Source organism: Malaclemys terrapin, chromosome 1 (genome assembly GCF_027887155.1).
Source record: "Malaclemys terrapin pileata isolate rMalTer1 chromosome 1, rMalTer1.hap1, whole genome shotgun sequence".
Lineage (NCBI taxonomy): Eukaryota > Metazoa > Chordata > Testudines > Emydidae > Malaclemys > Malaclemys terrapin.
In genome coordinates this window covers 49,839,009-49,855,930 of record NC_071505.1, presented here as the reverse complement: position 1 = coordinate 49,855,930, position 16,922 = coordinate 49,839,009, and the positions used below count along the sequence as shown (strand labels likewise).

General features: G+C 43.0%; 1 protein-coding gene across 3 annotated transcripts in view; it reads right to left on the bottom strand.

The window, feature by feature from the left end:
• Nucleotides 1–15,282, bottom strand: part of TMEM168 (transmembrane protein 168) — a 29,206-nt gene extending 13,924 nt beyond the window's left edge. The window contains exons 1-2 of one of the 3 annotated variants that reach the window (XM_054024017.1): nt 15,097–15,265; nt 10,085–10,185 (exon numbers count right to left, since the gene is read on the bottom strand). In XM_054024017.1, the coding sequence (XP_053879992.1) occupies nt 10,085–10,153 (69 nt within the window). In that variant the 5' untranslated portion in view covers nt 10,154–10,185; nt 15,097–15,265. Of the gene's footprint in view, nt 1–8,917; nt 10,186–15,096 lie in introns of those variants that run through there. The other 2 variants (XM_054024024.1, XM_054024011.1) reach the window with 2 other exon arrangements.
• Nucleotides 15,283–16,922: the final 1,640 nt, after the last annotated feature.

Below are 16,922 nucleotides of genomic sequence, written 5' to 3'. Positions count from 1 at the left end.
CCCACGCTGCAGATCTCCAGAAGGTGGTTTTATGCCTTTTAGGGGCTGAGTGCAGCCCCTGCACATATTACTTCAATAATGTTAATTATTTTTAAATATATTTGTTCCCATATTCATCAAAAACTCCACCCTGACATTTCAAAAGTTAAGCAACAGCCGTTAACATGAATAAATCAACACTGATTCCTGAAAATTGAGGTTTCTGAGATAAAGAAATCTCTGCATGTTTTATGTAATTGTTTTAATATGATGTAGACTGAGTTTAACAAGGTATTAAGGGCTTCTGCACAGTGAGTCAGCATGCAATACAGAGCCATTATAAGCAATTTGAAATCTATCATTAATTTTAGGTATGTCAGTGAAGTGAGAAGCTTTTCAGCTGTGGCCTTCTACTATCAGGTAGCCAAAATGCACGTGTGAAATGCATCTTAAGTGTCACAGGGTATATGACACAAAATTATTCACTTCCCACTGCGTAATGCTGCAATACTAGTTATTTAATAACTGACCAGGATATTCCATTACTACCTAATCTTTCAAGTCATCAATTGGGACCCTGATCTTTCAGCTTAACAAATATTTCAGATAATGCTACGCATAGTTTGGAAGATAAGGTTTTAAGACAGTTATTTGTAACGTAACAACGATTAGGCCTGTTCTCCATTTATGCACTCTCCTTGGATATGTCTAAGCCAGAACTGTCTTTCAGAACTGCACTTATGCTGAATTTATTTTTTTAAAATAATTTGTTATTTTTGTATTATTTAAAACTTAACATTTTAAAAATTATTTTTGGCTTACGGTAAACACACTTTCTTCCAAAAGGCAACATCTGGTGGTGAAAATTCAGTATCTACCAGACCATAATGTAGCAATTGTATTTGATGTGGATTTCTATTAAAGCAATTCAGGTCAGGCTGAATATTGGGGAAATTTTTTTATTTTTTTTTTTAAACACTTCCCTCCTCACTTCTTCAAAACACCCAAAACACACGCACTATTGTAGTGTTTTGGGAGGCAGTGATCCAACGGAGAATCTACAATTTACCATGCTGCTTCCCAGGCTTACATAGGAATTATTACTTATTATTTGTATTACTATGGACCTAAGAGCCTGGTCAAGAACCAGGACCTAATCATACTAGGTGCTGTACAAACACAAAACAAAAAGATGATCCTTGCTGTATTGGATCAGGCAAGTGATCCATTCTGTCCTGTATCCTGTTTAGCCAGTACCTGATACTTCAGAGGAAAGGGTAAGAAACCCTTAGGGAACTATTATGAAACAACTTGACTACAGGGGAACTTTCTTCCTCACCCCCATCTATCAGTGGTCAGCTTATGCTCTGACGCACAAAGGTATAGATTATCCCCTTAAAAAGATATATGTAAGATACCTATTATAATGTAATCAAGGATATTCTCATTATCCATTTAAATGTCTAATCCTCTTCTGAATTCTATCTGCTGTGTAAAAGCACTGAGATCTATGGATGAAAAGTTTCACATAAGTGCTAAGTGGTATTATTACTACTAATCTCTTTGTTTCAATGATGTTCTATGGCAATAACTTCCACAGGTTAATTATACTTGGTGTAAAAAAGTATTTCCTTTTCTCAGTTTTACAGCCTTGTTTTTTTATTATGAGAAGGGGTGAATGTGGCCACTTGAGTTATCTTTTCTAAATTAATCATTATTTTGTAAGCCCATATCATGTCCTCTCTTATTCATCTCCTCTTGAAATTTAACAATCCCAGTCTTTTCACTCTGTCTCTAAATGGAAGCTTTTCCATGCCTCTGACCATTTTCATCACCCATCACTGAACCCCTTTTGTTTCTGCTATACCATTGGGTTTCAGTATGTTGATTTATACTATGCATTATAACAATGTCAGTAGTATTTTCCTTTCCATTCCTTAACCATCCTAACGTTTGCCATTCCAATCCCAGCTGCAGCAAGCAGAGATATTTCACTGAACTGTACAACTTGCCAGTTCTTCCTAGAAGCAATCACTTAAGGTATCATAAAATTGCTTCTCTAAACCTTACAGCATGTGACATTTGACTAGTATACATTGCAAGTTGCAACAGTCACTCATTATTACTGGCTTATTAGATTTGGGTTATTCCTTTGATTTCCCTCAACACTATACACTCCAAGCTGATCAAAGGCCCGATAACCCTACTGGTATGCTATTTGGAATTTGTATCCTTAAAAATTATACTGTGAATTTTTTCTCTCACTAGAATTTATGGATTCTTTCTGGTACAGTGTCACTCCCTAATCTCTATGATCTGATGGCATTTTAATATGTATATATGTGATAATTTGAAAGAACATAAAATAACATCTGATTAGCTTAATAATGACAGTAAAAATCTTAGACAGGAACACCTTCAATAAGATGCAGCTGGAGTGTGTCATTGCATCACTAAATTCAAAAGACTTCATGATTGTGGCGCCCAGAAGAACAGATGGCATACACATATAAGTGGAGCCAGAAACGATTTATGTTCTTTCATCTGCTCTACCCATTTTCACTGTTTGGAGTGTAGTGGCACAAAGTCTTGCAGCCTGACCCCTCAGTATATCTGTGACCTTGAAGTGCTCATTTCCTTTTAAATAGAGTAACTCCTCACTTAATGCTGTAGTTATGTTCCTGAAAAATGTGACTAAGTGAAATGATGTTAAGCAAATCCAATTTCCCCATAAAAATGAATGTAAATGGGTGGGTTAGGTTCCAAGGAAATTTTTTTTTGCCATACAGTACAGTACTATAGTTGGGAGGTGCCCCCGCCTTATCCCATACAGGCACAGTCCACTGGCACTGGAAACAATGAGGCAGGCCAGGAGGCTGAAGGTGCTGTAGGCTGGGAGAAGTGCATTGCACAGCAGCAGCGGCTGCTTCCCCTACTCTGCAAGCACCAGGGGCAGAGGGCTCAAACCTCGGTCCGCCCACGCCACTCCTTCCCCCAAGCCCCCCCCGCCCGCCTCTTCTTTCCCCCCTTCTCCCCTTTACTCCACATGCTGCGTCCTGGCTCCTCCCCCCTCCTTCCCCTGCCTCCTGCTCACGGCAATCAGCTGGCTTGCGAAGTTCAGGGGGCAGGAGAGAGGGGGGAGGAGTGGGGACTCAGCGCGCAGGCTTCCCACTCCCTCCGGCAATCAGCTGGTGTGCGGCGTTCTGGAGGCAGGGGAGGGAGGCGGAGCCTGCGCGCCGAGTCCTCGCTCCTCCCCCCTCCCTCCTGAACGCTGCAAGCCAGCTGATTGCCGCGGGCGGGGGGAGGAGGAGGAGGAAGGTGCTGATCTGTGGCGTCTGCCAGCATGCGGGAGACGCTGTGTGGGGGGCATAGGGGAGCTGATAGGGGGCTGCCAGCTATTGACAAAGCAGGCAGCCAAATGACATTTTAGTGAAGCATTGCACAACTTTAAATGGAGCATGTTCTGTAATTGAGCAGGGATGTAAGATCGAAACAACGTTAAGTGAGAGGACTTTAAGTGGGGAGTTACTATAACTACTCTGGAAGCAAACAGAGTGCAGAGGGACCGGCTGAGACTACTGAAATCAATGGACATTTTCTCTTGTTGCCTTTCTTTTTTATGTTGATAGTCTCTCCTAAACATTTAGGATGCATATAATTTTTGTGTGCTCATTTCAAGCAATGTGCGAACTGGGTAAAAATTGCCACTTGCTTTTCTCTTGAGTAACTGTTGATATGTTAGACAATAAGACATTTGTGATGTTTCTTAATAACATGATCTTTCTACTTTAAAATATTCTAAATCTTTTCAGGTGACATTGTTAATGATAAGCAAGGGATTTGTTAACAACAAATGTCATTTTACATACATGGTTGATATTTATTGATGGGGACATTCTAGTTCTAAGGGAGCAAAGCAATTATTGAAAGTGCCAGAGGAGTAATCAGAACATTACTCTACACCAGAGTATTAGCAGGAAAAGGTTGATAAAGATAACAGGAAGAAAGAAGAGTTTGAAAGTATTAACTGATGAAAATAAGTTAAACAAAAAGTATGTCACAAAGAACTAGGGTGACAATATTTCCCTATGCTGAATACGGGACACCTGATAAAATTACTCACATTCAAGTTCAATGGCAATCAGAACTATGCAGTACAAACGTTCAAATTAACATCAAATTGACTGAGTCCCTATTAAAAAGAAATACTGCGTAGTTGGATTCTATTTATTTACCTTCTTATCTTTAAGGCTTTAGGGTTCATATGAGGAGAGGTGACACACACACTCTCGTACACCTCTCTCACACAGGAGGGGTGACTAACCAACCCAACTCTTCCTGCCAGGCACTCTCTACCCTACATGCCTGGCTGGGCCCCTGGATGGACCCACCTCTCTTGGTACCCCATTTTCCTGAGGCAACATGTGGTGGAGCATGCAGTGTCACATGTCCCCCCTCCCCAGATTCCACCAGCCTTGCACACCCATCCCCATCGTCGGCCACTGGACCCCCCACTCACTACTGGTGGGAGGGAAGTTGGCGAGCAGGGAACTGGCCAGCAGCAGGACCCGCCAGTACTGATATGGGGGAGACAGAAAATATGGGACAATTTGCCCATTTTTAAAAAAAAGTCAGGACACCTGCAGGAAGGCTTAAATATGGGATTGTCCCTTTAAAAACAGGACATCTGGTCACCCTACAAAAAACTATACACAGAACTACCATTTAAGGAAAAGAAATGCATGGATAGATTAAAGAAATAACACACCACACAACATGTAACAACACTGGGGACTAAGACATATGAGCCAAATTCTGCCCTCAGTTACACCCATGCAACCCAGAAGCTAGATTCTGACCCTATATGCCTGCAAAAGAAAAGACAGAGCTTGACACTATTGAAACCAGAAACTGCTGTGGACCCTTGACACAGGAAGAAAGTTAAGGAATTAGAAGATGGTCACAAAGAAAGAGAGGGAGACAGATAACTAGCTACAAATAATTGAAGGGTGTTAACTCCAAGGAGGGAAATTATATACTGTGGTACATGGGGGTCTAGGCAGAAGATAAAGGACAAAATTAAGAAAGGGAAAATTTAGGCTGAATATCAAGAAAAACATATTTTAGTCTAAAGGAAATAGACAAATACTTTTGTCCAATATTCAAAACATGGCAATTTAGTTCTGCTTTTTAGTTGCCAATCATTTCCCTTTTTGTTTCTAAGGCACCAGGGCTAATTATAGCTCCCATGTGGTTAGAGTAAGACGGTAGAGATGGGATAGTGAGAAATTAAGAGAGACTGAGTGGATAGGTTACAAAAGAAATAGTGAGATAGAGCACATGAGTCAAGTCAGGAAGGAGAGTGACACAGAGAATGAGAAAGAGAAAGGACAGGTGATGGGGTGAAAGGGTAAAAGAATAGGAAGGAGAGGCAGAGAGACTGGATTTCCGAGTGAGTGCATGGAGTAAGAGTTTGACAAAATGTGTGTGTGGGAGGGAGATCAGAATGCAAGGGGAAAAGAGGGCAAGAAATATGAGGGAATGGAAAGAAATAAGGAACCAATGACTGAAAAAGCCAGAGGAAAAGCTATACTAAAATACATAATAGGAAGAAAGTGAAGTTGACAGTTTAATGCAAAATACCTATAAATACTTGTATAGACTAGCTTTGCAAACTCAACAACTTAGTCCAAAGGAGTAATGTGTTTTGAAGGATAAGTAAAATATCACAATATTTTCATGCCAAGCTTTCATGACAGTTTTGCAAGGCTGGTAGAACGAATGAATGAATGAATGCATGTGTACGCACACACACAGTACAACCTTGCTAATTCACACTAGCGAGTAGAAGATATACTACAAATTACTGAATTTTGTAAATTAATAAATACTTAAACAAGAATAATATATCACCAGCAAAGAGTCTGAATTGCTGGATCAGGTGTAAGTGGTGTGTTTATACAGGTGTACTTTTGCAGCTTTTAATTACTCTGAAAATGTGTAAACCTCAAAAACTACAGAAATCACTGGAAACTACTGCAATAAGTGATATTTTATCGTACTTTGCTGTAACACAAATTAGCGAACAGAAGCACATATTTGACCTCTTGGGGACAGCTCATGCTGATCTATCAAGAAACATTCACACTACCAAGGTAGAAATATTTCTAGTAGGTGATACATGCATTTATAATCTTAGACTAATTTACTGGTTACTTTAATTTCTCCTGATAATTTCTCCTTGCTCCGATTCATGACTAGAATTAATTAACTCGATTTTCTAAAAGGGAAAATTATTACTTGATTCAAATACCTTTCCCTTTGATACTGCAGTTATTCCTTTCTTCCCCAACTGAATAGACAAGTATACATTTCTTCTACCAGATACAAGTGATGTGCATCTGATTAATTGATCCATACTGAAATAAATACCCTCCAATTTCTACTAACTTAACTGAAAATAAATACAAAGATCTTAAGAGAAATAGGCCTGTTTGGTTCTCAAGAACTTTCGCAAGCACAAATTATTATGAGGATAAAAGTGTAAAGCATGTCTCTTCTGAATTACAAGTATCTGAAAATGTGCAACTGCAGATGCAAATGTGTTGTAATTATTTTCAAGAATAAATACAACAGAGATAGCTATCTCAGATTAACTTTATAACAGTTTGTGTTTAACACTCAAATGAAAAAAACAAGATACTTTAAAGAAGCATCACATTTACCATGTAGTGCTCCTAAGATTTTAAGAAAGGTTAGGACAAAAGTTGTCTTAGCACTCTACGAAATACATAGATGGCTAGGTGGGAACAGAAAGAATTATTCAGCAGCGATGAATAACTTGTTTGATCATATAATAGTTTATAAAAATTCAAACTTTGGACTGGCCACCTCTAAACTTTGGTGCCTTGCATAATCCTCAATAGAAAAGTTACATGGGTCTCCAGTGTTTGAGCTGCTGGTGTTATTTATCTCTTCCTAAACACCATCTCATGTTTGTCAGTGCATTTGTTTCTCCTTTCTTCTTTAGTTGTCTTTTTAAATTGACACTTTTCCCATTCTCTATCTTTTTTAATCCCTTCCCAATCACTCTCCTCCGCCCTTTTTCTCTACAAAGTCTGCAGCTGTAGCCATATACAATGATTTATGGAAGGAAGTGCTTCAGAGGAAAACTAACCAGGATTCTAGCCAGCTTCCCTCTGCAAACCACAAATGTGCTTGATACAGAGGAAAACTGATTCTCCGATAAAAAAAAAAAATCAGCTTCCCTCTCCATCAAGCATTTCACATGAGTCAGCAGCAAGAGGTAATCTAGGATCACAAGGTCCTTCTGAATGGATGGCAAAATGATTTTGAAAGTATTGCAGGGGCATTTCTGCAGACTGGACTTGCTATTCATAAGCTCTTTTGGGGTGGAACTGAAGACATAAAAAACAACTGCCATTTTAAGACCACTTTAAAAAATATCTACCTTAAACCAGCTCCCAAATTGCTGTGGTACCGGTAACACTCAGCATGCCTCAGTTTGGGACCTGGCTAAATATTTCAGACAAACGTACATTGGCTCAGCCTGCTAAGGAAAAAGGCATGTTCCTCCATTCAGGAAAGTCAAATGGGAAGAAAAGAACAAAACTGAAAAGTTTGTGGGTACTTTGTGGAAATAATTAGAAGATATATTTTATCTTCAAATATATTTGCACATGGGGCAGATGCAAGGGATATATTTGCAAAGTAGTTTGTAAGGATTTAGAAGTTTGTCCTCGACTGAGATTAATAATAGTCATATGGTTAAATTCTTGAAAAATGTATACATAAATGTTATCTTTTATTGGTTTCATTGAAACTACCCCATATAAAAGATGTTCCCAGACCAGTGCACCAACATATTTCAATTCATATTATAGGGCTACAGAAATGTGCGTGTTGTCTGCTGTGAAAATACTGGCAATATAGACAGTGGCTTTGTAAATTAAATACATTTAGATTTTAAATTATTTTAATGTTTCTTCCAGCCTTGAATTAGTATCTCCTGTCAGTTTAATCATACCAGATTAGGTTGGTAGATTCAGTGGCCTCACTAAGCCACAGTCAGACAGAACAAAGTGCCAGAGTAAAAGAATCTGCTTCTGAAGCCATCAGTTTCACTTTAAAATTTGGATTGCTCAATTGTGTCTTGGCCCTAATACAGTATTAGTACGGCCCTACCAAATTCATGGTCCATTTTGATCAATTTCACAGCCAAAAGGTTTAAAATTGTTTACATGTTCCTAGCTGTTAGGCCAGGCCGGGCTGGGAAGAGACAGGATTTCCTCTTCCCCTATATGGCCCCTGCGGGGAGATCAGACCCAACTCCGGGTACCTCTCCCGGGGGCAGGAAGCTGTGCAGCCTTCAATGCTGGCTGATTTCCCACTGACCCCGCCCCGAGCAGCCATGCAGGGGAAGAGGATGTCCTGTCCCTCTCCAGCCCAGCCTGGACTAGCAGCTAGGAGCCCCTGGCTGGGGCACTCCCAGCAGCACGGAGGAGATCAGACCCACCTCTGGAACCTCCTACGGCTGCAGGAAGCTCCGTGACTGCTGCCTTCAGAGTCCAGGCAGTGCAGCCACAGAGCTTCCAGCAGCTGGGAGAGGAACCCGGAAGTGGGTCTCATCTCCCCCTACATGGTCGTTCTCAGAGGAAGAAGAAGTCCTGTCCCATCCTAGCCCAGTGGACTAGCAGCTGGACTCAGTGAATGGGAGGAGCCCACAGCTGGGGTACCCCCAGCCCTGCTCATTCCCTCCAATAGCCGGATTTCACATGGGAGGTCAAATTTCATGGTTCATGAAGGATTTTCAGGGCCGTCAATTTAGCAGGGCCCTAAGTATTGGATATCATAATTGTTAGAAAACAGTTCTTTATAATATCAGAGGAGTGAAAGAGATAAATATATTATAATTTACCTGCCAAGTTACTGCACCCAAAACTGCAGTTGCAAGGAGACTGAAAAATACTAGTTGCTCTGAAATTAAACAGAAATGACGCATTCCTTTAGAAGCCATGACTCGGTCAAGGCTATTATTCTCTGCCCTGTGGGTATAATAGACTTTGTGACAGTCATTTAATTTTGTATGAAACCCCCAAAGAGTTATAAGAAAAATAATGTGGCAGATCATCCAGAAAATTCCAAAAATAGAAAAACCAGGTATAACGAAGTACCAGAGACCCAAGTCACCTAATTTAAATGCTGCTAGAATGAAAAAGATAAATTCAATTACTCCAACAGAGATGACTGAAAGCCTTCTGCAAATTCTACCACGGTACAAGTAGGGCTTCCATCGTTCAGTAACTGAAAGTCCGCTGAAGTAGACATCAAGAAGAGGGTCTGAAATCAGGCAACTAAAGAAACAGGCCAAGGCAAATGGGTTTGTGGGAATGTTCAGGGAAGGAAAAAACAATAAAGATGCCAGAGCTCCAAAAATTGCCAAATTTGGAATTGCCAAGAAAGACTTCATCCGCAAGTCAATAATCAGCATGGCCAAAGCCACAACCAACAAGATGATACTCATGGATTTTTCAACCAGCATAGTTGTGCTGGCAATTGCAAATCCAACCAGCTCCAGAAATTCAACTGTTGTCAGCAGAGTTGGTCGGTGATGGACACAGCCGCAAATCCTCTCCACCAAAGCACACAATATCCTTATAACTATGGAGGTAAGGAGTAAGTATTTGGTTGTTTCTTCTTTCACGTCACTTTTAAAAGAGGAATTATCAAGAAAACAGAGGAGGCCAAGCAAGAATCCAAACCAAAGATTGGAGAGACTCAAACTTGCTGCTTCCATTGAAAAATAATAATAAAGTATGCTGGCAATTCCAAGAACAAAAAGGCCCAGAATAAATATTACCAGTATTAGTGCATCTGCAGACTTCTCCCACCTGACATAAAGGCCCAGACATATAGCAACCAATATGTTGATCCTGGCTAAATAGCCAAGGTATCGGACCGATGAATGCATGTTCACTTCTCTATTTGCTTCTTCCAGTCTTGTCATTGCTGCATAGAGACAGTGACTAACACAGTAACGCAGTGATCTACACATGTAAATAAGCAATTAGGGGGTTTTACCCACTCTACAGAAAGTAACTGTTTGGCTTTCATCCAAGAAATGCAGTGCAGCGATAACCTCCTGCAATGTCATGTCATCAGTAACATTCCTGGATTATAGAAGTCCTGAAAGAAGAATGAATAGAAATGTCAGTGCTAAATTACAAACTTTAAACTTATTTACTAACATATTAGATCAAAGAGTTTACAATCTAAATTAAAAATATACAGTAAATATCAACTATATACAATGTGTAGGTTTTTTTAAGTATATGTTCTATAATTGGTGGATCATTGAAAGGTATTCAAAACCAGTATGAAGTGAAATTCTCATAAGTCTCATCTCATAAAAACTACTTTATAATTTGAATAAAATAACGAGGAATGTTACGCTAGCTAATCAAACCCTAACTGACAATACAATCTTTCCATGAATCACCTACACATTTCAGAATATTCCTGTGACGTTTCTCTTAAATTCTAACATCTGTTAATGGACAGCTTCTTAATCTTCTTATTCCAGTAAAATATTAAAAATACAATTTTATGAAACCTGCTAAATCCCTAACTCAGATCTGTTGTTTCCAGTATGATCACTTCACATTATTTCAGGTAACAAAACTAAATTCCTAATTTTTTGTTCCATCTTTTTAGTATCCTTTGCAATATTTATGTATATAGGTACTTAATAGGTTTACTTGATTACTGAAGTATCTGGAGGCTTCACAAACATTAGTAAGTTTATCCCCACAACCCTCTGTGAGACAGGGAAGTATCATTATCCCTATTACACAGATAGAGAATTGAGGCACAGTGAAATTAATTGACTTGCTCAATGTCGCAGCCAGGAACAAACTCCAGATCTCCGGAGCATGGGCACGAGCCCAAGCCCAGGGCCTTAATCACAAAACCATCCTTTCAACTCCTAAATTCCCTGAGAAAAGACCAACAACCACCAAATGTCTTTCAAACTGATTGAGTTCACAAAAATCAAAGTTCTACTTATCTGCCACCTTGAAATGAAAAATTTCACCAGAATAAAGATTGCTATATTTAGAATCTGCTATTTCACCACTTTATAAACCATTGCATTATTGACCCAACGTCCAATATAATTTTGTCAAATCTTGTTGGGGAACAGGAATACGATATTTTAATGAGACATTTTGTGACAGAAACTTGTAAATATTTTTGGAATATACAGATTCTCAAAACTGAACAATGCTCCAGGTAGTCTGGACATCCTGTATCTGGCAGAGAACAGTACTATTCTATAGTGAAAATTTCTTCCTGACCTCAAGTGACAATCTACTTGTGGCTTGAAACAAGAGTATTGGTGTAACATTTTTAATTTTGAATCCTAGCTAGCTTAGGTAATATTATTATCTACAGTAAATATCAATTATATTTTTAATACAACTATTAAAATACAGCCATTTATTTCAATATCTATTAATTTAATCATATTTTGAGTAAAAATGTATTTCTTTGTATTTTAAAACTGTCTTATTTTTGCTGCATTTATTTGTATTAAAAGGATATTATGGAGGTTCCATAGTTAAAGCTGAATTCCATTGTGCATTGTTGAGGCTGAATCCATGCTATATATGAAAATAGGTATTCTTTCCACATTTACTGCACTTGCTCTGTGAGAATGAATTTTCTGAGAACTTACAAGCAAATTGATTAGTTTATGAGTTATAATTAATTATTTTATTGTACAGTCAAGAACCAGAGTGCCACTATAAAATAAGTATCAGACAAGAGACAATAGGTGGATACAGACAGACCGGGGAGCAAAAAGAACACAATATTGATCTGTGTGATAGACAGTGGTCTCAGTGTAAGATGCCCAACAGCTGTCAAGGTGTTTTTTTTTTTTTTTTTTTTTTTAAATAGGCATCATGGCAAAGGAGATTAATATTAAAAACTAGGTCCTTTGAGAAAGCCAACATCTGTCAGTCCTTTGTTGCAAATGATCTTAATAGAACAGACTCTTCCAATTTCCCATACAGTTAAAACTTGCAGAAAACTTGCATATAGGCTGCATATGAAGAAATTATGTCTAATTAAGTACAGCCAGTAAGTGCTGCACTCAAGAAATGCCGGAACACAAGTATTGGAATTGCTACCCAAAACAAGAAGTGTCCCAGAATGTTCTGGCAGGACTCAAGCACTGAATTGTTATGACTATGTAAGTTATAAGCAGGAAAAGCTCAACAGATAAGTTAACTCTCATGTGGGACTTCAGAGACATCAGCGGTAATTAAACCAATCCGCACCCTTCCTCTATAGCTAATTAGCAACAATTCAAGAGTACTTAGTGGTAGGGGGGAGACTGGACATGTACCAAGAGTGCTTACTGGTATATGACTGGTCGAATTGCCACTACTCTTTAAAGGTTCTGTGGCTGCATGCTAGTTTGGGCATCAGGACTTGAATGGCTCTCCTGATCAACTAGGCAGCATTACCAGAAGAAATGTGGCAGTAGCATAAGAGGGAGCTCTTCAAAACCAAATTAGGCCTTTTCTAGGCAATGCTTTTAAGGTGTCTTGTTGGAAAGTTTGACCTACACTTCTTACTAGGTTTAACACAACCAGTTTAGCACACATTAAATCAAGTATGCATTGTCTACACCAGACTTCTAAAACATTTTAGTTAGAATACATACTAACAACCAATAGTTAATTTGTGCCAGGGCTTAGCCCTGGCACTTCTCGGCTTGGCAGTTCATACACCTGGCACTCTGGGCTCGCTGCATCAGTTATGAACATGGATCGGCAACCTTTGGCACACGGCTCGCCAGGGTAAGCATCCTGGCGGGCCGGGACAGTTTGTTTACCTGCCGCGTCCGCAGGTTCGGCTGATCACAGCTCCCACTGGCCGGGGTTCACCACTCCAGGCCAATGGGGGAGACGGGAAGCGGCGGCCAGCACAACCCTTGGCCTGCGCCGCTTCCAGCAGCCCCCATTGCCCTGGGATGGCGGACCACGGCCAGTGGGAGCTGCGATCGGCCGAACCTGCGGACGCGGAAGGTAAACAAACCAGCCCGGCCCGCCAGGGTGCTTACCCTGGCGAGCCACGTGCCAAAGATTGCCGATCCCTGAGTTATGAATGTAAAACAATTGCTTGAGCCCTGGCACCCCTTTCAATAAAAATTAAACACTGCTAACAACATACCTATAACACCTCCAGTATACAAAGCTTTAGTTAATCTGGTAAATACTCCTGTGTGAATACTCTTCTATTGATTTACTAATGAAAATTAAACCAACATAATCAAGGTTTAAATAAAATTAACAGTCTGTTTAGGATTTTTCATGGGTTTAAAAGCACACCTTTAAACTGGTGTATTGTGTGTTGACTAGATTTTAGTCAGACATAGATGGATCAAAGACTTGATACAAGTATGTCTGAACAATACAGTACATTAACTTCCCACTTAACTTCCTCTTGCTTAATGTTGTTTCGATCTTACGTCCCTGCTCAATTACAGAACATGCTCCATTTAAAGTTGTGCAATGCTTCGCTATAACGTCGTTTGGCTTCCTCCTTTGTCCACAGCTGGCAGCCCCCCAATCAGCTCCCCAACACCTCCCCCAACAGCGCCTCCTGCCCACCGGCAGACCCCACAGCTCAGCGCTTTCTCTCCTCCCCGCGTCTCCTGTCCATGGCAATCAGCTGGCTTGCAGTGTTCAGGAGGCAGGTGAGGGAGGGGGAGCCTGCGTGCCGGGTCCTCGCTCCTCCCCCCTGAATGCAACAAGCCAGCTGATTGCCGAGGGCAGGAGGAAGGGGGGAGGAGTGAAGACATGGCACACCTCTCCCCTCCCTCCCCTGCCTGCACCAATCAGCTGGCTTGCGGTGTTCAGGAGGCAGGTGAGGGAGGGGGAGCGAGGACACGGTGTGCGGAATAAAGAGGGGGTGGAGAAGAGGCGGGTTAAGGGTGGAGGCTTGGGGGAAGGGGTGGCGTGGGCGGGCCGAGGGTTGAGCCCCTCATCCCTGGTGCTTGCAGAGATGGGGAAGCTGCCGTTGCACAACGTGCTTCTCCTAGCCTACAGCATCTTCAGCCTCCTGGCCTGCCTCATTGTCTCCAGTGCTTGTGGGCTGTGCGGGATAAGGTGAGGACATCTCCCAACTATAGTACTGTACTGTACGGCAAAAAATATTTCCCTGGAACCTAATCCCCCCTACTTACATTCATTCTTATGGGGAAATTGGATTGACTTAACATCGTTTCACTTAAAGTTGCATTTTTCAGAAACATAACTACAACGTTAAGTGAGGAGTTACTGTATATTGAAGAACAACAGGGTGCAAGCATATCCTTCCTGGTATCCCTGAATAGCCACCAGGAGAATCTGTATGGTAATGACTAGTATCTTCAGGGAGGGAGACAGGCACCTTAGAAGTGGGCTTTTCCCCCAGGCAACTCCCTCCGGCTCAGGAGTCGGGGTTAAGTGGTTCGCAACAGCTTGTCATACTGACGTGTCTCTCAGTTGTCAGCGGGGTTGTTTTTCTAACTTGGGCTTCACACGAGGCAGACAAGCCAAAGGGATCAAATGGCACTAGGTGTCACAGCCCCTTTTAAGGGACACACCTGCGCGGGCAGCTCTCTGGCGCCTGCTGCTGAGGCGATCGCGGTGCTCCGGGGCTCGCTCCCGTGCCGCGTTCACACGGTGACAGCAGCAACGTCAACCCGAAAGGAAAACACGTCAGACAGGCCCGGGCCTCGCCTACCCTGGGAACAAACTTCCCCTAAAGTTTCCCGCCGTCGCTCGCCCAGGCTCAGCTCCATGGGCGAGGGCCCGCCACAGGCAAGGCGCCCACGGCCGCTGGCGTTTTCGCTGCGGTGTCACCCAGCGCTGCTCGGAACAGGGGTAACCAGTAACCCCGCGCCCCGGCCTCGCCCTAGCCCGCCGGCTCCCCCGGCCCGGCCCCGCCCCGCGCCCCGGCCTCCTTCTCGCCAGCTCCGCACCACCCGGGCCAGCAGCAGGAGCCCCGTGGGGCGGCTTAGCTCCCCCCTTTCCCCGGACTCACCCTGCGCCGACTCCCCGGGAAGTTCTCCACCCCCACCAGAACCGCAGCGCGCCGCCGCCGCCATGTTAGCGCTCTGAGGCTACGGGGCGCGCGAGGGTTCAAACGGCGCAGTACGGTGGGGGCTAGAGGACCAGCAACAACTGGAAGGCGCGAGGGCGGCCCGAGAGGAGGAGGGCGGGTCCCGGCCGTTTCTCTGTGGGAGGGCGCCCCGGCCCCCAATGGGCGCAGCAGCCTCCCCGCCGCCCGCAACAGGGGCTCACTCCAGCCCCGCTCATTAGGACGGGGGGGCGGCACGCTAGTGTCAGGGAGCGAGAAATCCCATCTCCCTCGCGCTGCGGGGGCCGGGCAGGGCCCTAGCACGCGGACTGACGGGGTGAGCAGTGACCCCGTGCGCCAGTGGCGCCACCTCCCAGCCTGGGATACGGGTCGAACTGCTCGTGCAGCCCCCACTCACTGCTATGCCGTGTATTAATACTTTATTTTGTAAATCTCCCCCCTCTTTTTCTTTTAGGTATCTTACTACAGTCCTGTTAAGCATACAGCCCAGTCCCCCTTTACTCTGCCCACTAAAGCCTAGAGACAAGTGCAGCCCTTCCTTCGAGGAGTAGACTGACATTTACTAGAAAGATGCATAACACCATACTACTACCTGAAGAGATGGATGTAGCTGGAAAGCTTCTCTCTCACCCACAGAAGTTGGTCCAATAAAACATATTACCTCACCCACCTTGTCTCTGTAATACCCTAGGACGGTGGGCAAACTTTTTGGCCTGAGGGCTATATCTAGGTATGGAAATTGTATAGTAGGAAAGAAATTGGGGGTTGGGGGTGCAGGAGGGCTCCAGCTTGGGGTGGGGCTGAGGAGTTGGGGCGGAGGATGCTCTGGGCTGGGACCAAGGGGTTTGGAGAGCAAGAGGGGGATCAAGGATGGGGCGGGGGGTTGGGGCACAGGAGGGGTTCAGGGGACAGGATCTAGGCAGTGCTTACCGCAAACAGCTCCCAGAAACAGCATGTCCCCAACTCCGGCTCCTATGCAGAGGCATGGCCAGGCAGCTCTGCCCTGTGTGCAGGCACTGCCTCTGCAACTCCCGTTGGCTGTGGTTCCCAGCCAATGGGAGCTGAAGGGGTGGTGCTTGGGGTGGGGGCAGAGTGTGGACCCCCCTGGCTGCTCCTACATGTAGGAGCCAAAGTGGGGACTTGCCATTGCTTCTGGGAGCCATATGCAATGGGGCAAGACCCCACCCCTGCTCTGTGGCTGGAGCAGGGCAAGCCCCAGACCCTGCTTCCCGCTGAGAGCTCAAGGGCTGACTTAAAATATCAGGAGGACCAGATTTGGCCCACCTCTGTCCTATTTAGTCTGAAGCTTATTTGCGTTGTATATCACTAGTTACAAAATAGTATATCAAGTTTTGAGCAAAGGAATACTGTTTTCTTTTAAAACTTCCATATAGCTTACATAGCCATGATTTCTCAATTCCATAAGGAATTTATGCAGTGGAGAGAAAGTGCATGGATCTTTAATACCTGGAGAGTGTAGGCAATAACTATGCCCTTTGAACAGAAAGCTGGTGTTTGAGGTTGTATTGAAAAAGGTGAATCTTAACAGTGGGAATGTGTAGAAGAAAGACTAGACTATTGGTAACCATTCCCACTAATAGCTAAAACTGGCAGAGCAGTTAAAAGAGTTCTCTGCTGAGTGCAAATCAGTTCCTAATAGAGATCTTGAGAGAAAGGACCTCCCTCTCCTTATTTTTGGCTCAGCTCCAGAAATACCCTTGAAATTTTTGGAGAAGACAGAAACTGATTACTGCGCAAGTGACTGAAAT